Genomic DNA, 27,323 nt, shown 5'->3' with positions numbered 1-27,323 from the left:
ATTGTGTTAATAATAATTAGAGCATTTACATTTTTTCTCTAAGGAAATTCACTCGTGTGGCAGCACAGTGTTATTAAATGTGGCAAATTTCCGAAACGGAAGTTTTGGTTTCATGAAAAAAGAAAAATTAATATATTCAATATGAAAACACTTTATTCATAAAAATCATCTTTAACTGGGCATTTAAGAAGCAAAAGGAGAGAGAAAGGTTGTTCAGCACTGCAGAATCTTTTCTTAAATGTCTCAATTTATTACAAAGGTGAGGCAATAATGACTGAAAAATATCTGATGCATCCAGCAATTAAATGTTATTAAATCTGGCTGTGTGCCATTTCTCGTAGGAGAATATATTTGTTTACATGTCATCCTACTAATATGGCCTCATGTCAGTTCTGACGCACAAACCCTTAGAACATTGCCTAATGTGTAATCACCATGGTCTGTGAAGAGAAAGAGGCAAGAGTAGGAAAAACTTAATAAGGAAAACATATGAAATTGATGGTCAAGACTGAATATACGCTTTCTCTTCTATCAAGGAGAAAACTCAGTTTTAAGTTGTGGGCTAGAAAATTTCTTTACGTCCTGCATAAGATTAATTCAAAAGGTAAAAAATTAAAAAACCACGTGCTCAGTTGGAGACACTTCTACTACATATAACGTAGACAGGAACTTTTAAATTGAAGAAAGAAAAGGCTCACCTTCCTCTGGTAAATAGCGATCCAGTCCGTTGTGGCAAACCACTTGTGCGTTTTTATGTCGCTCACACCGTTCTTCAGGTTTCCGAACCGCTTCGTCAGGTCCACCTGCAGCAGGTTCCTTAGAAGGTCCTTGAGATCCGAACTGAAGTGCGATGGGAACCGGACCTGCAGGACAGACCGCAGTATAACACATGTTCCAACACTCAGGTTTCTGTTTTGATTTCAGAAAGGTTTTTTTTTTTTTTTTTGAGGTGGCAGATCAATATATAAACAGAAATATGTAATGATGAGCTTCAACTACTTTTAACTACATTCTTCAGTCTTGACAGTAGCCTTTAAAAGGAGAATTATTTGGTTGAATGAGCTAAAACTGTTCTTTTAGGGCCTTGTTTTGGTCATGAACCCTCTTTAAGAAATGGATCCTTCTCCAGAAAAATGTGCATTAAGTACAGACTTTTCCAACTTTTCTAGAAACGTCAAAAGGTTTACCCATCTTCAAGAGAGACCCCTTGAATCCCACAATATAAACCTTGGTCTTAGAGACATACACACTTAAACTTGTAATTTAAGTAGAAAGAGCAGCATATGAAAATGTCAGTATATACACTTTTGAAAGAGACGATCAAAAAGGAAGTCTAAAAATGATTATAAAAACCCATGCTGCCTTTTATAGCACAGGAAACCACTTTTACTAGTGGGTGACTTTTAAGCATAATTTTGCTATTATGCAATAGTTTAAAAATAATTTAGATTGGTTTAAAAGTATTTTCCATCTTCTAAATTGTGAAGACTTTACAATTAGTTGACTGACCCCCAGCCTTAAAAACAAACAAAACACCCAAAATAACTAAAGATGCTACGTATTAGACCATCAATAAAACACAGTGCCAAACACAGGAGACCCAGGCTTGCTTCCTGTTTGTTTCAACACATTCGTCTCTAACTCTCTGCTCCAACCTAACTCCTAGTTCTCACCTTTTACTAATACGGGTGCTGAAAAATTGGAACAGGTATTACTGAGGGATGGTATTAGAAGGAATAGCTGCATCTCGGCCCCATTTCATGTTCCCACCTTCACTAAACAGAATATTCTCTGCATTTTCATGGCCTCAACTTCAAACTAACCACAGATCTCTGAAGAAATCCCTTAAAGGGTCAACAGGTCCATTTCTGAACTCCTTGCATTCTTTCTCTGGTTCTCTACATGTGCCATCATCACCTTGTAACCTGCATCACGCACTGTCACCTAACCTCAGGGGATCTCCACAATGCATTCATTCATTTAATGATGCTGTAGTATTTGTGCATGTCTGTCTCGCCCTGACTGTGAGCTTCTAGAGGGAAGGTACTGTGCCATTTTTGTGTTTTTATTCCCAGAATTAACTAAATCATTTCAAATAATGTAGTTCGTCTATTTGACAGTTACTTATTGAGTACCTACTACGTACCAGGCACAGTTCTAGGCACTGGATATACATCAGTCAGCAAAAACAAAGACTCGGATTTCATGGAACTTAATCCTAGTTGGATATGACATACTTGGTGAATATGGCATTAATTCTGTTCTGAGAGATGGAGAAACTAAGGTTCAGAGACGTTGTATATCTTACCCAATCATTACACTATAAAGTGGCGGAGCTGCGATTAGAAATCTCGTGTGACAATTTCTAGCCTCAAGAATTTTGCTCTTTGTTACACTGTCTTCAAACATAAAGAACTCTAGTTTATATCATGATTTTTAAAAGTCAAAAAACAATTTTAGTGTAAATCATAAACAAAAATCACCATCACACCAGAGGAAAACCAGCAGTTGTGTCAAGCACCAAAGACTGTTTGAAGGTTAAATAGCTAATGAGTGACCAAGTTTGGGGGTTAGCTCATATAAATTAGCAACCAAAAATCTCATTTTTGCAAAACCTATATTATTACAGATTATAAGAGGTTCTGTGTTCTAAAAAAAAAAATACATCTGAATTACCACCCTCTCTAGTTTTTGCTTTTGACACACAATGACTTATTAGAATTTAGGCATTGTGCTAAATGGTTTATAAGCACTAATTCATAAAATCCAAAACAAAACAATGAGATAAGTATGGTTATAACCCCCATTTTATAGAGAGATTAAGTCATTTGTCTGGGATTACAGAGCTAATAAATGGTAGAGCTATAATTCCAAACCAGGTGCTCCAACCCCATAACATATACCTTAACTCAAGGGTATTGTCAGGAACCTTATGAAAGACTGAAATTTTCATTTTAAAAATATTTGCTGCATATTTCCTCATTTACTCTAGCTGGAGTGAAAACTAGACAATATTCAAAGGCACACTGTCTACTTGAAAAATAACATGATTATTTAACACAGCAGTTATATCTTAACTTTGTTTCGATTCCAAAGAAATAATTTATTTGAAGCAGACTTATATTCAATTACAACAGAGTCTGCAGGAGCCACTGAATGCAATGCGTCAGTTATTCTCCCCTTCATGATGTTCAAAATGGTGGACAGTGAGGTACCACATGTAAATTATCTTCTGAACTCAGGTGATATGCAGTGCCATGGATGAAGAATATATATACCTGAATATTTTGGAATGCAGATAAAGTGGTAGTCTTGAGTTAGTTAATGAGTGTGTTTACCTGTTCAGTCCTCAGAACAGCCATTCTTAACTGAGGAGTGGTGGTAGAGGGTTGTGACGGTAGATACCAGAGTCACTGGGGAACCTTTTCAAATCCTAGACATGTCCTCCTCACCTGCACGTCACACCCTCCTTTCCCCAGAGATACTGACAGGAAGCCCACGCCTTCATAGTAAGGCATGTTGGTGATGGGAGTCTGTCCTATCCTTAAGGTACACTCGAGGAGAAATAATGAGGATTATTGTGAAAGTTATTTTGGTGAGTGCTCTGAAATGTAATCAGAAATGTAGTTTCTTTGTTGATTGAAATTTCCAAAGAGCCATGCTGATTCATCAACTGAAATTAGCAAAAACCAGAAAATAGCTTAAAAGAAGTTATGTGTTAAATGCACGACTTTTATTTGTAGTTTTTAATCTGGAAACACCAAAGACTTCTCTAATGGAAAAAATGATTACTTTTCCTTCAAAACTGTATCAAGCTTTGATATTGTATTATTTATATCACTATTATCAGTTACAACTGCTGTAGAATGTAGAAAGTAAAATCAGAATTCCAGAATGTTGTAGATCACTGAAGCTTAATTTGTTCTAAACCTTCATTTGAAAGACAGCCTGAGCTTCAGTGAGACTACCAGCTCGGTCAGTTTCATTACTGGGAAAACAACTTAATCCTCCTGGCCCTTACATCTGTCTGCAGTCCATTTTCTGCAAATAAGCTGAAAGCAGCTGTAAAGAGCCAGCTATGGAAAAGAAGCAGTTTAACTGTATTAAACTAGTAGATCTTAGTGATAAGGTTACTGGAAACCGGCATCATTTAACATGAAAGAGTTGTCTGTGCAATATATACTCCCTGGAGAGTTTACTGGGTATTTTTTCCCCCTAATATTTCTTGTTTAGAATTCTTTTTCAGGCTTTAGAGACCAAGTTACTTCTGTTTCTTAACGATATATTCTTGAGGATGAATCTGTTTCTACAGTGAGGTACAGACACACACGCACCAACCTTTCCACACGTGCTGTGTATCAAAATCACTTGTAATAATTTAAAGAATTCAGGTGTTTGGAATACACAGAAGGCCCAATGAGTCAGTATCCCTGAGAGTGGGCATCTACTCTGAAAGCTTCATGAAGGCAGAGACCACAACTGACCTGCTGTGTCCAGTACTGGTCTGCCATATACTATGAGCTTAATAAATATTGAATGAATGCATGAATTTAAATTCAACAAACACTGACTGAGTACCATGTATGTGCTGGGCACTGATGGGCTTGGGATGTGGCAGTAAACCAAAGAAGATGAAGATGACTGCCTCCACAGTGTTTATATTCCAGTGAGAAAGATAATAACTAACTTAGCAACAAGAGTGACCCTGCAAAGATGCTGTCAACCTACTGTTTCTGACAAAACCTTGCACTGTGAGGTTTTTAGTTTTTTACTCTGAAGAAAATGGGGAATCACTGCAAGGTTCTGAAAGGAGTAAAGGATCTGATTTAATGTTTTTAAAGAACTACTCTAGTGACTCAGAAGAAGAGAGCAGTGTCAGTGGAGGTGGTAGGAAGTGGTTGAATTCTGTGCATTTTCTAAAGATAGAGCCAAGCTGGTATTCCTGTGCATCAAACATGGGTAAGGACTCGAGGGTGTTTGGCCTGAGTAACTGAAAGGATGGTGTTGCCATCAACTGAAATGGGAAAGATGGTGGGAGGAACAGATCTGCTAAGGAAAACAAAAATCTGTCAGTTTTAGACAGGCTGAATTTGAGATATTTATTAGACATCTGAGTGGAGATCTCAGGTAGGAAGTTAAGTTGGATCCAAGAGTCTGCAACTCATGAGTCATGTATGGACCGAAAAAATGAATTTGGGAATTGTCAGCTAGCATTAAAAGTCTTAAGACTGGATAAGCCCACCATGGAGGAAGTGCAGAGAAAGAAGAGAAGAGGACCAAGCCCAAAAGACTTAGAAGGAAAGATCAGTAATTGAAGAGTAAAGCTAAGATTATGAAGCGTCCCTGCAGCCAGGGAGTAATAAATGAACCACTGAACTACATTCTCTCTTGTTTTGCCACCAACTAGCTTTTGTCTTTGGGCAATTCTGAGCCTTGATTTACCTACATATAGGATAAAGGAGTTAAACTAAATAAAACTGAACATTTTGGCATCTCAAAAATTCTACTAAGCTATTTCTTTTGCTTCAATGCCTGGGCTCCAATCCAACTCCATTTACATAAATGTTCTATGCTTTAGGGCGAATTCTTTTTACCTTTCTGAGTCTCACGCTATCTATAAAATTATAGGAGTGTATTTCATCTGGCAAGTGTGAAAAGAAATTAGATAACTTTTATGAAACTGCCTTGCATCTTGACTAGTATCTTGTAGGCACTAATTCATATTTCAGTTTTTCAATCTTGTCATTAGAATAATATTTTAATGATCTGAAGTTGAATTTTTGAATCAAAGAAGGAACCTGGAAATCAGCAGTATCTATTGTTATGTTTCCAGACTACTTAAGAACAGCTTGTGCTAGTTGGAGAAGTGTAAGAAGTTCTTCTTTTCTTCTTGTCTCAAGCTCCACCTGTTAAATTTATAGAACAGACACTCTCTTCTTTTCTTAAGGTACTTAAATTTGATAGAGTGAGGGGGAAATGGACAACTATAACCCTGTTTTATAAGGACAGAATTGTGAATATAGCTGATACCTTAAGTAACTCTGTCAAATCATATTGCATAATATGTTAAATCAACTATGAAATTCAACCTGAACTGAGCAAACTCAAGAGAATATTTGTTCTGTTTTCAGCACTGATTATAAAGTCTTACACATTTTGCTTTTAGGAGTAACTATTATTTTCTAAAAATTTAAGAGAAAGTTACATCCAAAAAGCAAATCAGTGCATGTTGTATAGGATCCATACTGGATGATTTAAGTTCACTAACTGGTTTACTGACTCTTTTAATTGTAGAAATAAGACCAAAATCAAATTTGTCTAAACTCCGCTTAATCACAGAAATCACAAAATTGATCTCTGATTGAAGAAGGGAAAATTTTTATTGCTATTCTGCAGGTTACAGGGGAAAAGATCATTTAACTAGTAACATTTTATTTTGTGCAGCAGGATAAAATTTACTGGACTTAAATGACCCAAGAGCCTGCACTCGACAAATAAACAATAATCTATTAACTTCTGTCCACAAGCATGTTGAAATGAAATTTTAAGAAATTCTCTCTCTAAATTAGTACAGTTCTAAGAAATCTACAATTCCACTAAAAAATCATCTAGCAAAAATAAGCATGTACATTGGCTAATTTTTCAAAAGACATAACAACTTTTCATATATGAGGCTTTCTAACAGATACGATGCCAAGCTCCGCACAGCCTCAAAGGACCTGGATCTTATATAATCAGTCTGGATACTATATATGAAAAGAAACATCTAGGAAATTAAAAACAATACTTATAAGTAGCAGTGCCATGACTGTGAGCTCACAGTGAACAGATAGGATGAACCCAGAGGTCACAGAGGTCACAGAGGCTCACCCACCTCGTCCTCAGTCTCCTCTGTGAAACAAGTGGCAAGCATTTGCCCACAGATCCCCTAGAGTTAAGGACTATCAGAGCAAGCATTAAGAAGAATTTTAAATGTCCACAGCATGTGGTTAAAAAATGGCCCTGGGTTTTATACAAAAGGTGCAACTGCTTTTATATTTTATGAAAATAACTACCAAGTATTTTAAGACTTTTAAGCTATAGACATAGGCAAACGAAAAATAGCATTTTAATTTCTCAAAAAGCACTAACAATGGTGTCTCAGAAAAAGTGTAGTGGTATATCTGCATGTGTGTATGCTATTTAGGGAGATACAGAAAAAAGCTAACACAGTAGGCCTGAGCCTGCTACTCTTATTTAAAGAAGGCCCGCCTGCTAGTTTGGCCCTTGGCAGGTATCTGGGAATTGGAGTGGTAACAGTTCCAGACATTGAAACGAAACTTTCCTAAATGACATGAATGCCTCTCTGTACCTAGACTGTTGGTACAAACAATATACTGAACATTTGCTTTTGTTTTGGGAGTGCGGGATTTTGATATGTGCTAGATAGAGGGTGCACATGTGATCCCAGTAAAATCCTGGGCACTGAGTCTTTAATGCACTTCCCTGGTAGACAACATTTCATCCACATTTGTTGCTGGAGGAATGAAGTGTGTCCTTTGTGACTTCTCTGGGAGAGGACTCTTGAAGGCTTGTGCCTGGTGTCCTCTGGACATTGTCCCATATGCCTTTTCCCTTTGCTGATTTTACTTAATGTCCTTTCTTGTAACATACCTTGCAACGAAGGAACTTGTTACAATGTAAGGTATTCATTCCTTAAGTATCACTATACACTGGCTGAATTTTGTGATTCTTCCTAGAGAATCACCCACTCTGGGAATGTTTTTGGGGACCCTGGACACAGAAGGCAATAGCCATTTGGCTGCTAATCAACTACGCTACACAGGAATGTGGACTGCCCTTCGTGAAAAAGTTAATCTTTGATCATTCTCTGTATACATATGTTTACAACTTTATATTTTGTATAGTGTCTCCTTGTACATTTTTGGTGCTCATTAGAAATGGAATCATATTTATATATAATGGAGCTAACGATTTTTAAAATTAGGTAAGTCAGAAACTCTAAGGTTAAGGTTTCCATACTGCTGTTACTTGCCTGCCACCTTATTTGCAAATACTTTCGAACACAATGTTAACTTTTGTATTTCCAAGAGTAATGCAGCCAGATAGAGCTGCTGTGGAAGTCATAGCTGACTCCCGTCACAGAGTACACGGCACTGAAGTATGAAATTGAAAGGCTATATACAGAAGCTCAACATGTGTGTTGCTAGGATGAGGCATAGTTAATGTGGGAATTAGAAGACTTTTCTGTCAGCTATGCATTTCTAAACCTGAACCTTGATACTGCATGAATAATCTGACATTTAAAACCACCTCCTCTGTTTTTTTAAAGGCAAAAATATGTGTAGGAGAGAATATAACAAGCTGATTGATCATCTTTCTGTGCACTTAAAAATACCAGTTTGAGTTAAAATATTGCAAACAGAGAAAGATTAACAATCTAATGTTCAAATAAATGTACGTTAGTGAACTAATCACTTCATTAAACACATTTTATTTTAACTCTGGTAAGTCACTGATACCTATAATCTTTATAACATGGCTTCAGAAAAATATAATCAACATAAAATGTTGCATAAAATAATTACATGCTTTTTAAAAACTCAGAAGAAAACAATTCTGAAAGAAAAGTATATTTTTAAATGATAATTGATGTCATTAAAACCATTAAAAATTTTAAATACAAATACAGAATCTGTAAGATCAAAATTGGATTTTTAATGACTTGAACAATTAAAAAATTTAAAAACAAGTTAGTCTCCAGTTTGACTTTTTGCTAGTAATCAGAGAGATAGTAACATTTTGTGACGTGGATAGTGATGCCTTCTAGTTGGGATTTGAGTGCTGAAACAAATGGCTTTACTGGGAAATGGCGGATATGATTTTATAGTCACATAATACAGATCCTAGCGATCACTTATTGATAATATTTTGCTTTCGTGAGTTTTAGTTTAAGTGAGTAAACAGAATAAGAAAGGAAAATAACTTTACATCCAACATAGGGAGAGATAATCTGGCACCTTTATTTAAAAACAAGGGTACATCAAACAACCTTTCATATTTCTAAATAAACGAAGGGAAAAAAATCAAATATTGTGGTATGATAAAATTTCATGTTTCTACTCTTCTAAGATGAATAGGATTAAATTATTACGATTTAAAAATATATGCAGATTTAAATTTTAAGCTAATATTGGATCCTAAATGTTAAAGTTTGATATGAAATAAAAACATATTCATAAACAACTGAAAAACGATGTAAAATGATTGGCAAACGGAGGCCAATTCATACAGATGACGAGAACACATTTTTAACTAAAGCAATCTTTCTAAATAAATGAAATTCAGTATGACAGATGGCATCCTTGTCAGAAAATTTCATTCCTCTTACAAAGTGTGAATAAAAGCAATAAATAGTAAAGATTCAAGAACTTTGTAATTACCTGTAATTAAACTCTTTGGAACTATCACTATAATCTCTTCATTCTTAGTCTCTGTATTAGTAAAATATGCTTCTCCCATTCAGTGATTTAAAAGAGGATTTTAGTCCTCTCATCATTCCTTACATGATCTTTGGTTCTTATTTCCCCTTCAGATTTTATATAATCACTTCTCAGATTCTTAAAAAATAAATCACTGCCTTGTCTATTAATTTTTCTTGATGTTTAGTTTTTGTCCATCTCAAAAAGTTTTCTTACTGTGACTTTAATATTCTGCTGGGTGAAAACAATTACAAAGATAAGAAACCTGAAGTCTAGAGATCCACAAATGTAGCAAGGACAGCAGAAATACTTAATTACCTGAATACCTCATTCTGCCTTTCTGTATTACCTTAGGTGTAAATCTACCAAAACTTGGCTTAGTTATCTGTAAGAAGTACTCATTTTTTTACCTCTGACATAGTTGAAGTATACATTCTTAAGTCTGCGAATACTGCCTTAATGTAAAACTTTCCTCCATAAATGAAGTAAAGTATAACTGAAAACCCTGTGACCCCTGTGCACGGCATATGTACTGTGAGATATGGAACAATACTGGGTTGAGATGTGGATTCTAGGTGGTTGGACAGACTCATTCTATTGTTCCTACAGCCCAGCTCTGTAGCATCCATAATTTAAATTTAGGTCTTGGTAAAAAAGATAAATTATCACATTATGGCCATTCAGGATACCTTCTAAACAGCAAACATTATAAAATTTAAGTTCATGAATGCTAACGGTCAGCTTTTATACTAAACGTAGAACCTGAATCTGGCTGAGATACAAAGAAACTGAGATTTTTCCCCCTATCTCCTTCCAGATCCTTTAGGTTGATTAGGCTGGTCTCTTCCTTAGAAGGTCACAAAATATGAAAAAGTCAACTACATCACATCTCAGCGTAATGTCATGTCAAGATTGATGCTCTATTTCCTGGTCATATTCTATGTGTGGCTATGTGATCAAAAAAAAAAAAAAAAAAAAAAAAAGGAAAAAAAGAGAAAAACGAATAGAGTGTACCACACATGGGATTAGGAAAAAAGAAAAATATGGAAAAGATCCCTTCCTGTGAGCTTTGTCATAAATGTACAGAAGGCCTCCCGAGAACTTCTGAAAACCTGTTTCTTTGCTAGCTGGTGGGAAGAATCAGGCTCATCTCTATTAAAATTGACTGTAGTATTTTTAAAAAGGATCTGAGGTATGAGTTGAGGCAAGAGTGAATAGATGACTTTAAACAAAATACTCCTGGAAACAAAATTAGGAATTATAAATGCAAAAGAAGGAAGGTTTATGGAGTGATTCGAAAACTTGAAACACTATGACTCACAGTAAATCTACTCATATTCATGAAAAATTGATGTTATTTCCATATTTGCTAAAGATTAATGGCAATTATAATCACATTAACAACTGTTTACATCATTTCTATGAATTCTCATCTTAAAAAGGCTTAGCTATTCAATATTTACTTCCAATTTTGTGCTGTCTGACATAATTCAAACAAGAAGTCTCTCCTAAAAGGAAGGGCATAATAAAAATAGCCCATGAAACTTCTCTCCAAGCAGATTTCCACATATCTAACTAAATAACTAATCATTTTTATTTATTTGAAGGAATTTGGAAGAATTAGGGCTATGATCCTGTATTTTATAAGTGATAAAAATTTTTAAAGTGGAAATTGCTTTATCATCTTGCTAATACGCTTGTAAAATTGCCCTTTTTTATTTAAGAAGCTTCAATGACTAAATATTTATTCTGTTATCTTAAATGCGTGCTAGATATAAGGGCAGCAACCATGGATATTTCTGTATTTTTTTCCCAATTTAGGGTAATATTCTGATGACATTAAATGGTTTCACTCTACAAAGCTTAAAATTCATGTACAGAAATAATTATTAATAAAAAATAATAAAATACATTGCTTACCTTTCCGGAGACAATCTTCTCATAAATCTGAATTGGCTGGTCTGCAAAGAACGGGGGGTAGCCAGCTGCCATTTCATAGATTAGCACTCCTAACGCCCACCAGTCCACTGCCTTATTGTAGCCCTAAGATGAACCAACACCGAGTGTCTGTTATCACCTGCTTCACCCAGAAGAGAATGACGTCATGCATTACTTCACAATGACCTTAAGTATGTGAAAGTTTTAAAAAAGCAGCTGCTGAGCAGTTAGTTATTCAGGGTAAAATAAAAAAAAAAATAAAATAAACAAAATGTATCAAGTCAGATTTGAATTAAACAAAGGGGAGAATTTCCAGATATTGAAATTGGATATTAGGAAATATTATTCAATCTTCTCCCTAAAATCATTAAGAATATTATAGACAATAAAATATGCCCTGTTTAATTGAGATAATTTAGTTGCTGCTCAGTAACAGGAAGAGAGTTGAACCAAATTACCTCTTAAAGCCCATTCTGGTTCTATAATCTTATGAATCAGGCTTTCTAGAGAATACTTAGAAAGGTCAAAAGTTTTGAAACGAAAGGGTAGATATTGTACTTCATAATAAGTAGTGGAGTTGACTTCATAACACTCTATATTGTTGGAGTTAGGACAGTGAATATACTATGGATAATCCTGTCTACTTCACAGGATCGTAGGAAAGCTAAAAGTTTAATGCAGAACCTAATAAATGTAAGTATTTAAGTATTCTTTATCTAATTACTGTTTTCTTTCTCATCTCTAAAAGCTATACAGGAGAGATTAACTAAGTCATGGGGTTTTGTGAGAACTACATCAAATAAAAGGAAATGATGTATATAAAGAGTGTTGCAAACCAAATATACAATTCTAAGGTTATTCTTAATTGGGTTTTTTCATGTTAAGCTTATTAAAATTAATATCTAGATGTATTTATAAAAAAAAGACTAAAATATTAACGTATTTATATAAAGTTTGTTATCAACTATAATCAGTGTCAATTGGCAAAAGATTATGGAAAAAAAAGTCCAACTTGATCCTGGAGAGAAATGAGCTGAGTTCCTACCAGATCTTCTGGTCTGCCCTCAGATGTATCCTTTAATTACCTCTGCCACTCCCCATATCCCAACTCTTCTGTCAAAATTTTAGCTTTATAAACTATTAAAATTATAAATTATTGCTAAAATATAATACTATAGTTTTTTTCTTTTTATTTTCTGATTTTGTATGTTTCTAAAAACAGAGACTAGTATACTAGAAACAGCACTTTGTTTTACTAACAGAAAGGGGTCAACTTTGCTTTAATTCTGTAAGTTCAACTCACTAGTAATATAATTACAATTATTTTTTGCTACAATGAAAGCATGTAATGTTGAAAAAAGTCATCTTTTTTTTTTTTTACTAAACTTTGATTTCTAGTTTTTAGATTGTGTGCTAATATTTATGTAAGTATGCCAGATGCTTTTAATATCTCAGGTATAAAAAATTAAAACAAATCAATAAGAAAAACTAACTTCCAATAGATAAATGGACAAAGGACATGAACTAATAATTCATACACAAATACCAAATGGCTAATAAGCATTAAAAAAATCTAACAAAGACATGAAACTTAAAGTAATTCAGGTATCATTTACTGTCTATCAAATTAGTAATGATTTTTAAAATAAGAATACCCAATGCTAGAGAAAGTGTGGTGGAACACTCTCAAACACTGCTGAGGGGTGTAAAATGTTACAATCTTTTTGGAAAGCCCTTTGGCAGTATGTATTGAAAGCCTTAAAAATGTTCATACCCTCTGACCAGGTAATTCTATTTCTAGAAATCTATCCTAAAAAATTAATTTGAAATGTAGAAAAAGTTTTATGCACAAAGATGTTTGTCAGATCTACTTACAATAGAAAAAAAAAGTAAGTAACCTGAATATTCAATAGAAGAATGGCAAAGTATGATATGGTACATTTTCAAATAAGCCATTAGAATTATGTTTGCACACTTGTTATCATTCAAGTGAAAAAAGCTGAATATAAAACTGTACACAATATAACATGCATAGAAGAATATATTGAAAAATTTTTTTAAAAAAGTCTGCCTCTGGGTGGTGAAATTATAGGTTTTTTTGATTGTTTCCTTATATTTTCCAAACTTCATAGAAGGAATATATATTTCTTTTGCTATATATATAGTATACGTATATAGTACAGTAAAAAAAAGCATATGGTGTAAAGAAAGGCATCTATCTTATCCCTTTCCTGGCTCCTGTTTGTGCCCAGAAATTATCAGTTTCTCCTTTTTAGCTTTCTCCAACAAGGGATGGCAGTAGAGAGGAAAACAGAAGTTAAACCATCTTTTCAGATATGATTAAAAATTTCTCTCACCATATTTTCATTGTTTAGAAAAGTAGAAATGGGGGGGAGGGTATAGCTCAGTGGTAGAGCACATGCCTAGCATGCACGAGGTCCTGGGTTCAATCCCCAGTACCTCCATTAAAATGTAAATAAAAATAAATAAGCCTAATTACCTCCCCCCAAAAATAAATAAAAAAATAAAGTTATAAAAAAAAAAAAGGTAGAAATGTCTTCAATAAGACAGTAAGTATTCAACTGCTGTAATATTCCTTTAAACTAAAATTTAAAAAATAATTCACACACATTTCTTTCATTTAAATGGTAAAGCTGAAACAAGAAGAAGTGACAACCAGCACACATCATCTTTAGTTTGCCTCTTGGTGTGATCCAGAGCAAGGCCTTCCTGCCCTCCTGTTATTTGGGATAATTAAGAAAAGGCTACGCTTTTGGCTTCAAAACAGGTCAGATTTTTTTTTTTTAAATTTTAAAAAAATTTTATAAATCTACAATGTTGTGTCAAATTCCAGTGTTCAGCACAATTTTTCAGTTATTCATGGACATATACATACTCATTGTCACATTTTTTTCTCTGTGAGTTATCACAAAACAGGTCAGATTTACTCACACTAAATTCTCTCAGATCCAGAGTTAAAATGAACTGGTTATGGGATTAGTAGCAGACTCTAAACAATTAATTTTGAACAATAGATTTAAGTTCATAATTTAGATTAAATAAACATCAAATTAGATCAATAAACTGTTTTTAAATAAAACTACACAGTGAAGCATGCAGTGTATTTCTACTTTTTACATAGCAACATTATAAATATACCTTGCTGAGGATTATTTCTGGAGCCAAATATTCTGGAGTGCCACATAATGTCCAAGTTCTGCCTTTAACTCTTTTGGCAAACCCAAAGTCTGTGACCTATGAAAGAAAAAAAAAAAATTTCATAACAAATGCATTATCATACCTAAGTTGAAAGTTAAAAATGAGGGTTAAAATTAACAACATAAAAAAAGATAAGTCAATGTAACTGAGATTAATCCATGAATGCTACTATTTAGTGAATGAAACTTAAAGCAACCCATGCTGGAAAACCTTTCCTTAACTCAAACAGAGAAACAAATGAACCAAAAAATTAGTTTTAATAAAAATGAAGCAGTGCTAGGAGTGTTCCCTAAATCCAGCATGTCCTCTGCCATTAATTACATCATCAGAAGCACAAAAGCATCACTGGGAGAATCTATTGATAGCCGAGTAAAAAGGAATGCTCACATTGTATTAATAGCAGAAATGGAAAGAAAATACTGTCACCAGTCCAGTGCTGGTAGCTAGGGCTCTTTTGGCAGCTACGCTGTAGAGTTAAAAAGCACGAACTATCGAACAGACTGTCTGAGTTCAAATTCTAACTCTACCTGTGTGACCTCACTGTGTCTGTTTCATTAACTTTAAAATGAGGGTAACAATAGGATTTATACTTCACAGTGTTATCAGAAGTAAGAGATGATACATGTAAGACACTAAGAATAATGCCTGGCACTAAGTGAACACCATAAATTTAGCTATTATTTCTTCATGCAGGAGACTGCTCAGTTCACAGCTATAGATCATGGGAGAGATAAGCAGGCTCTGATGGAATTTCTGGTTCTCTGTAAACAGCGACAGAATTATTAGCTCAACTTAAGCTATCAGGAAGAGCTGTTTCCCTCAAAGAAAAAAAATCCAGTATTAGTAGTTGTGGTTAAACACATACAATTTCTTACCTAGCGTTTTCCCAAACACATTATGTGTTCAAGTCATACCTGGATATAACCTTGGTGGTCAATTAAGAGATTTTCAGGTTTTAGATCTCTGTAGATGAGGTCTAGTGAATGGAGGTACTCAAATGTTAGCACTATCTGAGCTGCATAGAACCGTGCATGGGGTTCACTACAAAGAAACAAAACATTGATTTTCTGTCAAATGGGTTAACATATATAGTAATTAGTAGATTATGCAAAAAATTAATATAAGGTAGAGGTATTCTGGGAGCAAACAACATTTGTTTTCTTTTAAGCATATACAAAGAATATTGTTATTTTCCAGTATGTACTAAATTATAAATCACCTTCAAATAATGCTTTGATATTCCTGGTGGGCAGCAGATGTTGAAGAAATATATACTCAGATTGTCATTGTAATTCAAATTATTATTGGCCACATTAGAAGATTAAAGATGTCTTTATAAATGCGTCTGACCTTGAGAATGACTGAAAAGTGCCAGTTAGGTTGTCTCTCAGGGCCATTGCTGCTGTTGATAGGCTCCATCTACCTTCCTCATAAGCTTTAAGTACTTATTTAACTGCATTAATCTGCAGACTTCTGCCATTTTACCCAGGCTCTTCCTATTACAAAAGTGACATATGCTCATTGTAGAAAAAAATAATGAATTATTAATGAAGAATAAAAATACCAATAATCCCATTCAGAAATCACAGACACAATCCTGGTGTCTGAATTTCCCAATCTCCTACTATACATGTTTACACAGATACCGAAACATAAGTATAACCTGCATATTTGTGTAAATACACAGCATTCTTGCATGCGTAGATTAGATCAACTGATAGATTAATTGTTATTTTGAAGTCACATTCTGAGTATTTCTCTAAAAGAATGTACCAATTTTCTAGTTTGTGTTTCTGTTTCATTTTCTAGTGTATATGCTGAATTCTGCTAATCCCCCTGATAAATTGCAATGACTTTCAGATTTATGTCCTCAGTGAACAACCTTAACTATGAATAGAATTTCCCTCAAGATCGTTGGCATGAGTTTGATCCATTAGCACCAGGAATAGAAATTCTAAAAAAGACTGTATATGCTGCTCTTTTTGCTTGTCACTCATTATATTTCCAAGGTCCTAGTCTGATATATACCAAGTGCTCAGCAAATATTTGTTGAATAAATGAATATGTGAAGAAAAACACTTTTTTTGTGGCAAAATTTTATAATACCATTCCAGTTCCAGCCCCATGCCAACACTGTAACAAGCTAGGCCATATGTTGTATGACAAGGAATGAGAGCACTATAAAGGGAGATTGGAAGAATTACCCTGGTCATTGAAACATACATCCCTAATTTTGGAAATGTTTGACCTGGGAGGTCAAATATCCTATTTTCTCCATACATTTGTTAATATAAGATGAATTTACCATCTTACACTTATCAACATAAGTATAAGATACACTCAGTATTTTATATTAATCTCCACACTGGTGTTCGATTGGAGGTACACAAACATTACATAGATCTATAATCAAATTGTTTAAAGGTGAGAGCAACATATTCTATAGGAACATTTAATGCTGTAGCAACTTCGTCTAGACAGTTACTATTTATGTAGAGAATTGATTCTGATTAGAGCCATGCTCAACAATAACTCAGTCTTCCCATCACCTCAAAGCTTCTAAGGTAGGAGTTAGCAACCTTCCAAGTGTGTGTGTGTGTGTGTGTGTGTGTGTGTGTGTGTGTGTAGTACATGTGAAAGGTTAAATACAGTGCCTCTGTGTAAATTACATCAATCAACTTGCTTTCCTCTTACTATCAAGTCAAGTATTAAATAAGAGTGTGGGGAGTTGCAAAGGAAAGATATTAGTTATTACAGAATGGACAAAATATTTTTTGAAGAAAGGTTTAGGTGTGGTACTTCAGTGTAAAACTTTAAATTATCACAGGGCACTATGAGGATTCTGAGCCTGCTTGGACAAGGTGTGTTGGAAAGGATAACAGGAGGTGAAAGAAAATTATTAAGATGAACAGAAGCTACTCTGTATTAGCACAGTGCCTGACCCATATTAGGAGCCTGAAAGATATTAAGTCAGTAAGTGAATTTTGGCTTAGGCCTCCAGTAACTAAAATAACTCTCACGATGGCCCATTACTGAACATGATCTGATGTAATTCGAGTCTATCATCATCTCTTTATGAACTGAATTACCATCTTCAATCCCATTTGAATTCATACTGATATTTAAATTATGCCAATATATAATGTACTGAATGAAGCTGGACCTGCTCTTGGTTTCAGCTTCATTCTAATAGTGATTATTAACAAACAGTAGGAGCTTACAAACTATTACACATAGGTAAAGCTAACAGAATCTATAAACTATTTCAATAACTGTGTAAACTTATTAGTAATAACCTAATGATAAGGTACAAACTCTTTTAAAATTACATACAGATGTTTAAAACTCAGCATGGCAACAGTGCTAAGGAGAATTAAACTTGTACAAAACAAACTCATAATCTCATCACTATGATCCCATGATTACCTTTTCTATATATTCCCTTCTTATCTTCATCCTTAGACAAACCTCTTCCCCAGAGATGTATTATTAATATTTGTTCAATAAATACAGGTTTAAATTGAATTAATGTTTGTAATATCTGGAAATTCTTCAAATAATGGACCTACCAATGGTATTTTGGAAGAATATTTACATTGCTATCACAGTGTTTTTACTTAATTTTTAAAACTCAGTATGGTATGGCCTCTTATTAATATTTCCACCAATTATTCATGCAGCTAAAATATTACTAAATTAAATGAAATACATTTTTAGCACTGACAAAAACTTAAAATTTTGATTTAAAACAAATACACAGCATATAAAGATCTGATGAGCATAAATTACTATTTACCTGAATCTTCCAATTCTCCTTAGATGTGAAAACATTTCACCACCAGGGACATATTCCATAACCATGTATAAATTAGAATTATCCTAGGAACAAATAGAAAGGATAAATAAATCAAAATTATGAAACCTAGATTATTTCTCAAGAAAATATTTTAAGATAATGCCAATGTTCAATTAAAAAAAGACAAATTAAAAAATCTATCTGACAGACTATTAACATTGGGAAACAGAGAATAAATGGAAAATGCTCTAACTTTTCCACACCAGGGCACGTATTTTTTTTCTTCCTTTAGTATTCCTGCCACAGATTAGTCTGGGATATTTCCTGTTCCTGATCTCACAGGGAACACATAATTCTTGAACAGTTAAACACTGTGACAATGATTTACTGCTAAAGTATAAGCAAAAGTTAAAAAACAATTTGAAAAAGTAAGAATATTACATTTTATGTACCAAAAAAGGTCAGAGAGATTAATGATTTTTAACATCATCCTAAATACACAGGTCTTCATCTGATTTAAAGAATAAAGGAGGAGGAGGTGGATGTAGCTCAGTGGTAGAGCACGTGCTTAGCATGTGTGAGGTCCTGGGTTCTATTCCTAGTGCCTCCATTAAAAATAAAGAAGAGTAAAGGAGGAAAAAGAAAAAAGGCTAAAATGTTTCATATAAATCAACTGGCAGAGATACCAAGTAAATCATTCCAAAAAGCTGGAAAGCTGCCAATCTAAAGAATAAATCTTGTGCAACATTATGAGGCACTTAAGGGCCAAAGACTACTCTGCTTCAAAGGTAGGCAGGTGTATTCATTTGTATGAGTGTAAGATATGCATAATAAGATTTTACTATGAACTCTGAAAAACTGAAATTCTTGATTTTATAATACTATCTCATGAAAAACTACACATTACCTTCAACAATTTCCTCAAGGAGAACCAAAATCTTTTCAAATGCCACCTGTCTTTAAGCACAACAGGATTTAATTACATAAAATCTAAATGTGTTACTTATTTTGTTTATTCATATTCTCTAGGTTTATCATCTAGTTTAGAGTCCTATTATAGCTTCATATTTTAAAAAAATATCAGTTTGAAAATATTTCATTTGGATAAAAGTAAAATTTACCTTAAAAGAATACTCCAGTCGAACAAGAAAAGGAAAATTCACTGCCTGTAATATTCTTTTTTCATTCAAAGTATGCTCTATTTGCTTCAGTTTAACAACCTGTAATTGAGAGAAAAAATATATTTAATGTGTTTGAAGAAAATTTAAAGGTTACTATACATTTTTTGAAAAGCTTTCCATATAATAATGAACCTGGATAAGCAAAATTGTTACTAGACTTGAACAAAGACAACAATAATAGCCATCAATTAGGCTTGTCAGATTCAAATAAAAAAAAACCTAACAGAGGGGTAAAACTTGGTCTTAAGGTCAACTATAAACTTCAGTCAAGAAACAAGTGCCAAGAAGAAAGAAACCCATAATAAATTACTTAAAAATTAATATGTGAAAATACTTAGCTCACAACTTCTAGTCCACTAAAAGAGTTGCCACAAATTACTGTACTAAGCAGGTATTGATTTTAAATCTTGAGGAGATAGGAAGGAAATTAAAGACAGAGGAAAAACCAACAATTAAAAAACAGTGGATAAAATAGAACAATCTATTAATTTCATAATATCTGAATAAATACAAGAACAAATCCTAAAAATTCAATTCACATAATAACATAATATTGACAAAAAATGACTATGCTTTTATAATAGGTTGTTTTGAATTAATCAAGCTTCCACTGGATTGTCTAATCAATCAGGTACATAGTATGGAATGCATCTTATCTTGACTTCATAGAGACTGTGATTCTATCCCACATGTGATTAGATTTTGAATTTAAGAAAAAAGGTGACCTTAGCTAAGGAAACAAACTGTCTTGTATATGTGTAAATCATTAGAAGGAGGCATTTTTTTCTTGATAGAGGTATGCTGTCAGTGTGGAGCAGTCACAGGATTCAAGAAGTTGAACATAAATAAGGTAGGTAATTAAAGATATCATCCCATAATTTAGAATATAAAAATTATAGCATAAAAATAATGCTGGGCAAAGAATAACTGAGTCAGAAGACCTGTGTTCTAATCTGAGCCTTCTAGTCAACCAGTTTTGTTTGTGACACAGATGTTATTTCAATTCTTTGGACTTCAGTTGTTTTTTCACCTGAACACTGAAGTGGCTGGATCACTACTGTCCACATTTAACTAGTTTCAGAACCAATTAGTCCATACTTATCACAATAAATTATATAACATTAGCTGGAGAATTACTGTTGAACTTTGTGTTTACTTTTTATTAATACTTTTTTTTTTTTTTAGCAGTTTCAGGTTCACAGCAGAAATGAACAAAAACTATAGAGATTTTCCATATATCTCCTGCCCCTACACATGCATAGTTTCCCCCATTATCAACATTCCCCACCAAAGTAGGACATTAAACCTCCACTGACCTATCATTATCACCCAGAGTCCATAGTTACATTAGGGTTCACTCTTGGTGTTGCACATTCTGTGAGTTTGAGCAAATGTATAATGACCTACCCACCATTATAATAACAGATAGAGTAGTTTCTCTGCTCTAAAAATCTCCTGTGCCCCACCTATTCATCCTTTCCTTCCCACCAAACCCAGGTGACCATCAATCTTTTTACTGTCTGGATAGTTTCACCTTTTCCAGAATGTCACATAGTTGGAATCACATAATATGTAGCCTTTTCAGATTGGCTTCTTTCACTTAGCAATATGCATTTAAGTTTCCCACATGCTTCATAATGGCTTGACAGCTCATTTCTTCTTAGCACTGAATAATATTCCATTGTCTAGATGTACCAGTGTTTACTTTTATATATTATGATATAGCAGGTTTTTAGTTAAACATAAACAATGTGTTACCTTGTAAAATAAGTAATGAAATCTGCAACAGAGAGGCTTCCTACATTATGTCCTTGCTAAGCCCACTACGCGTGTGGGAGCATAACAATTAAAATGAACCTAAGCTATATGAGCTGGCAAAGCAAATATGGTAGTTAATTTTTAAATTAACTTAATTTTTAAAGTTAACTAATTAAAATCTAATTTACTTTTAAATGTGCACACCTGCTACATACAAGGCATACTACTAGTAAGTGCAATGGAGATAAAGACAAGAAAGCATCTGCCTTCATGCTGCATAAAATCTACTTGGCAGTATGATGCATAAATATGTGAATAACAGTATGTGAATAACTGCCAAGTGAGAGTTCTAAGTGTTCAGAGGAGAAAATGTTAATATCAGGCCTAGACATAATCTGTCTGAGTCCCAGACTCTTCATCTAACATCGCTGATGACAGTAATAATGCTTACTTTGAAAGTGACTGTGTAGCATAGTACATGGTAAGTGCCTGACATAAAGAAAAAGCTAAAAAATGTCAGTCTTTACTATAATCTATTAAAAAAGGTGAGAGCTTGGCTGGGTCTTAAAGATGGACAGATAACAAACATCAGGAAAAGACAGAGGAGTACTGCAGTCAGGGTTAATACCCAGAACCATTACCTGGATGGGGTAAAATATGAAATAAGCCTTATAAACTTATAAATAAATAAATACTAGAGACATAATGGATAACATGACAATTATAATTAACACTGCTGTATGTTATACATGAAAGCTGCTGAGAGTAAACTGTAAGAGTTCTTATCATAAGGAAAAACATTTTTTCCTTTTTCTTTTATGTTGTCTCTATGAGATGATGAATATTCATTAAACTTATGGTAAACATTTCATGATGTTATTATATAAATCAAATAATTACTTATACAGTGCCATATGTCAATTATGTATCAATAAAACTGGAAGGAAAAAAGGTAAGTCCGATGGCTAACTCCTTTTGGTTATAGCTTAGGACAATGCTTCTCAAAATTTGGTAATGAAGAATACCAAAATGGCAGAGAAAAATTAACAAATACCCCTGGGAGTACAGGTACAGTCCATGTTTTATTTTCACAATTCAAATAAAATTTATATTTACTTCTTAGTATTTCTGTCACTTTAAATACATATATTTAAAAGTATTTATAAATGATTACTCATCAGTTGGCTTATTTTAGCCAAACATTTGAGAAGTTATTAATAAGGAAGACAGGCCACGGATCATCACATACTACCCTGTACCACTCAGCATAGCACCAAATATTCCTGTGAGTCCAGTTTCAATCAGAGAAGTAGAGAATAGAGGACATATAGAGGAACTGTGTGAATGAGACTGACTTCATTTAATAAACATCACGAAACTTTCTGAGTAAGTGAAAGAATATGATATGGTTAAAAAAAACTTTGTTGGTAATGAGGAGGGTGAATTAGCACAAGGTGGAAAGTCTTAAGATGCTACTGTGCTTCTGCACAGTGAAGGAAACGATGAACAAAATGAAAAGGCAGCCTACTGAATGGGAGAAGATATTTGCAAACAATATATCTGATAAGGGGTTAATACCCTAAAAGAAAAGAAAACAAACAAACTCATACAACTCAACATCAAAAAAAACAAACCGATTAAAAACCAGACAGAGGACCTGAACAGACAATTTTCCAAAGACATACAGGTGGCCAAAAGGCACACGAAAAAATGCTTGACATCACCAATCATCAGGGAAACGCAAATCAAAATCACAGTATCACCTCATGCCTGTCAGAACGGCTATTATCAAAAAGACACAAATAACAAGTGCAAGGATGTAGAGAAAAGGGAACCTTCATACACTGTTGTTGGGAATGTATATTGGTACCATCACTATGGAAAATAGTTCAGAGGTTCCTCAAAAACCTAAAAGTAGAACTACCATATGATTCAGCAATTCCACTTCTGGGTATTTTTCCAAAGAACACAAAAACATTAATTCAAAAAGATATATGCAACCCTATGCTCACTGCAGCATTACTTACAGTAATAGCCAAGATATGCAGAAGCAAACTAAGTGTTCATTGATAGATGGATAGATAAAAAAGACAGAATATAAAATGGAATATACTCAGCCACAAAAAAGAAGGAAATCTTGCCATTTGCAGCAACATGGATGGACCTACAGGGTATGAGGGTATTATGCTAAGTAAAATTAGTCAAAGAAAAATACCATATGATTTCACTTATATGTAGACTCTAAATAACAAAATGAATGACCAAACAAAACAGAATCATAGATATGGAAACTGAGAGGGGAGGGGGATGGGGGAATGAGTGATATAGGTATGGGGGGTTAACAGATACAAACTTATAGTTACAAAATAAGTGAGTCACAGGGATCAAATGTACAGCAAGCAGCATAGTGTCAATAATATAATAACTTTGCATAGTGATAGATGGTAATTAGACTCATTGTGGTGATCATTTTGTAATGTATAGAGATACCAAATAACTATATTGTACACCTGTAACTAACATAGTATTGCAGGTCAGTTACACTTCAAATGAATAAACACTTTTTTATTGTTGTTTTGCTAGCAACACAAATATACTAGTCACTTACCCTCTCTGAGATCCAATTACCCTACCTGGACAATTAGGGTAAGAATTAGTTGATCTCTAAGAGCTCCATGCTCAGATTGTTCAAACTAGGAGTGCAGAGCTCAAGGACGAGCTGAAGCTCAGACAAGGGCACACGGGGAGAGGGTACAGAAGAAGAAAATAGGACAAGCACATAGTTCAGAGATTAAGATTAGCTATCTTTAAAGAGTAGAAGAGTAGACAGAAGTTAAAAATAGGAAAAAAAAAAGAAATCAAAACAAACAAACAGAAAACAGGAAAAGGCAAAAAGGCATATAAAAAAGAGCCCCGAGAGGCAAGAAGTCCAGGGACAAGACAGTTTCAAGGGAGCGGTCAACACAATCATAGGCTCTAAAATGTCATGTAAGATGAGCAAAAAGCCCGCTGAACTTGGTGATTACATCACTGGATTGGTGACCCTTGGTAACATCATTCCAGTAGAGTAGCAAGAGGTAGGAGATAAAGAAGGAGGCAGCTAAATTGTTGTGGGCTGAAGAATTAAAAGGAAGTTGATTGATCCAGCAATCCTACTCCTGGGCTTGTATCCAGAGGAAGCTCTAATGTGAAAAGATACATGTACCCCAGTGTTCACAGCAGCTCTATTTACAACAGCCAAGACATGGAAACAACCTAAATGTCCACGGACAAATGACTAGATAAAGAAGTTGTGATACATGCACATGTGCGTGTGCGCACGTGTGCACGCACACACACACACACACAGGAATGCTACTTAGACATAAAAAAGAACAATGCCATTTGCAGCAACATTAATGGACCTGGAAATTGTCATACCAAGTGAAGTAAGCCAGAAAGTAAAAGAAAAATACCATATGATATCACTTATATATGAAATCTAAAAAAAAAAAGGACACAAATGAATTTACTTACAAAACAGAGACAGACTCACAGACATAGAAAATAAACTTATGGTTACCAAGGGGCAGAGGGGGTTGGGAGGGATAAATTGGGAGTTCAGAATTTGTAGATACTAAGTACTATATATAAAACAGATAAACAACAAGGTCCTACTGTATAGCACAGGGAACTATATTCAATACCTTGTGGCTTATAATGAAAAATAATATGAAAAGGGATATATATATATATATATATATTTATATACTTACAATGTAGTGTTAATTTCTGGTGTTCAGCATGGTCATTCATATACGTATATGAATGACAATGCTGTACAGCAGAAATTAACACAACATTGTAAATCAACTATACTTCAATAAAAAAAGGAAGTGAGTTAGTGGATAGAGTGATTAAACTATTTTTTCAAGACGCACTGTTAGAAAAGATATGTGAAAGAGGGCAGTAAACAAAGATGCACAAATGTGTATATGTGTGTATTTAATTTTAGAGAGAATTTTTCATGTTAGATGTCAGTTTTGTTTTTTGTTTTCAAGTAGAGATTGCATTGAAACCTCAGACCAGTTTAATGATGTGTTGTCCAATATGGTAGCCACTAGCCACGTGTGGTTATTTAACACTTGAAGTGTAGCTCATTTGAATGGAGATATACTGCAATTGTGAAATATAAATCAGATTTTGAAAACTTGGTATGCAAAAAAGAATATGAAACAACTTTAATATTTATATTAATTATATGTTGCAATGATAATATTTTAGATACATTGGGCTAAATAAAATCTATCATTAAGATTAATTACAACTATTTCTTTTTATTTTTTTAAACGCGGCTACTAAAAAATTTACAATTACCTATGTGGCCGACATTATACTTCTGTTGGATAGCATTAGTTTACCTACTATCTGTAACCCTGACTACTAGTTCAGTACTGTCTCCTCCATTTTCTTATCTATATGCCAGTAAACCAAAATGTCACTCTTGAGAATGTAGAATCTATAAGATAATATATCAAGATTTGCCATTTTTTCTTACTTTCCCTCAATCATGATTACTAGGAAAATAGAAGCTTAATATTTAAAGCATGAATAATTCAGATACCCAAATTCATTAGATAGCACTAATATATGATAAATGCTTTAAAATTATTTTTTAATTTTTTAAAGATATAACTGACAGATAACATTATTAGTTTCTGGTGTACAATATAACAATTTGATATATGTGATAGTACGTAGGTTTTCAAATTTTCCCCTGCTTAACTTACATTATAAATTAAACAACCTCAATTATGTTGAACAAAAGGGCTTTGATTGTCAATTAAAATAAGTCATAGAATAAAATCACTAAGTTTCTGTTAGCTCAATCTAAGGATCAAGCAACTGATCCTTGTATTTTTCCACAAGGCAGAGTGTAGTAGAGATGCCTATTCTCTACATATAGAATTTAATATTTTGTTAGTAAATATATATATACCTACAGTGTATAAATACTGAAATAATATTTCATACATTAAAACAATTAACTATGTGTATCACATGGTCACAATAAATAGGAATGGAAATTAAATGGCATGGTAAGTCATTCTATTGCATGTGTTCAACTATCTAGAGTATAAAACCGAAGTTTACCTTTCAGGTACATAACAGTGAATACACTAACCTTCTGCTTATCTAAGATCTTCATGGCATAATACTGCTCAGTGGCTTTATGTTTCACCAGCATGACTCTTCCAAACGAACCCGTTCCAAGGGTTTTTTTCCTTTCAAAGTCCTCCAGCCCGGCATTATTCTACATATACATGAAAAAATAAACTTAAAAATCGGAAATTTTCATAAGAAGACTATGGTAACTATAATAGATTTAGTGATAAATTATCAGAATAGATAATCTGTAACTATTCATTTAAAAATAATACAATGAAACTATTGAAATTCGAGGTTATTGGTTCTATATTTTCTTTGAATAAGAAAGGATCTACTATTTGAAAGAGACATATCACAAAACAGTAATGTGAGGAAATAAGAGCCTCAGCTGAAATGTGAAAGGTCATTTTCCAGTATGAATTCCTAGTACTGGACTTCTGATAAATTAGCTCCATATTTTAATAATTACAAGCCGACCAGAAGTATGCAATCACGGAAGGCACACAATGTCGGTGCACTTGCAAATAACTGCAGTGGATGGATAAGCTGAGGATCAGAACCTTTTCACTAGAGTTACATCTGAAGAAAGCACTTTCTCATTTCTATCCTGACGCGAGCTTATAGACCTAGATAATAGCAGCATGAGAGCTCCTAATGGCCTCTCTCTCTGGTGTTGTAAAAACCAGGTATTACTTTAAAAAGTAACACTAAGATAAAAAGAGTTCCTCACTCCCACCCAGATAACCAAAAGTCAGAGTCCCAGAACAATAATCAGTCTCTTTTTCTCCTTGAATAGATGCT

General features: G+C 33.8%; 1 protein-coding gene across 4 annotated transcripts in view; it reads right to left on the bottom strand.

The window, feature by feature from the left end:
- PRKACB (protein kinase cAMP-activated catalytic subunit beta) overlaps positions 1-27,323 on the bottom strand; it is a 116,922-nt gene that overhangs the window by 8,444 nt on the left and 81,155 nt on the right. For all 4 annotated transcript variants that reach the window (XM_032494674.1, XM_006190181.3, XM_006190184.3 and 1 more), the window contains exons 3-9: positions 26,539-26,667; positions 19,557-19,655; positions 18,436-18,518; positions 15,554-15,680; positions 14,580-14,675; positions 11,403-11,525; positions 699-863 (exon numbers count right to left, since the gene is read on the bottom strand). In XM_032494674.1, coding sequence (XP_032350565.1) covers positions 699-863; positions 11,403-11,525; positions 14,580-14,675; positions 15,554-15,680; positions 18,436-18,518; positions 19,557-19,655; positions 26,539-26,667 — 822 coding nt within the window. The remainder of the gene's footprint in view (positions 1-698; positions 864-11,402; positions 11,526-14,579; positions 14,676-15,553; positions 15,681-18,435; positions 18,519-19,556; positions 19,656-26,538; positions 26,668-27,323) is intronic.

This window comes from Camelus ferus, chromosome 13 (assembly GCF_009834535.1).
Source record: "Camelus ferus isolate YT-003-E chromosome 13, BCGSAC_Cfer_1.0, whole genome shotgun sequence".
In the NCBI taxonomy this organism is placed as follows: domain Eukaryota; kingdom Metazoa; phylum Chordata; class Mammalia; order Artiodactyla; family Camelidae; genus Camelus; species Camelus ferus.
The sequence above is the reverse complement of the archived record's forward strand: the minus strand, read 5'-3'. Positions and strand labels throughout refer to the sequence as shown.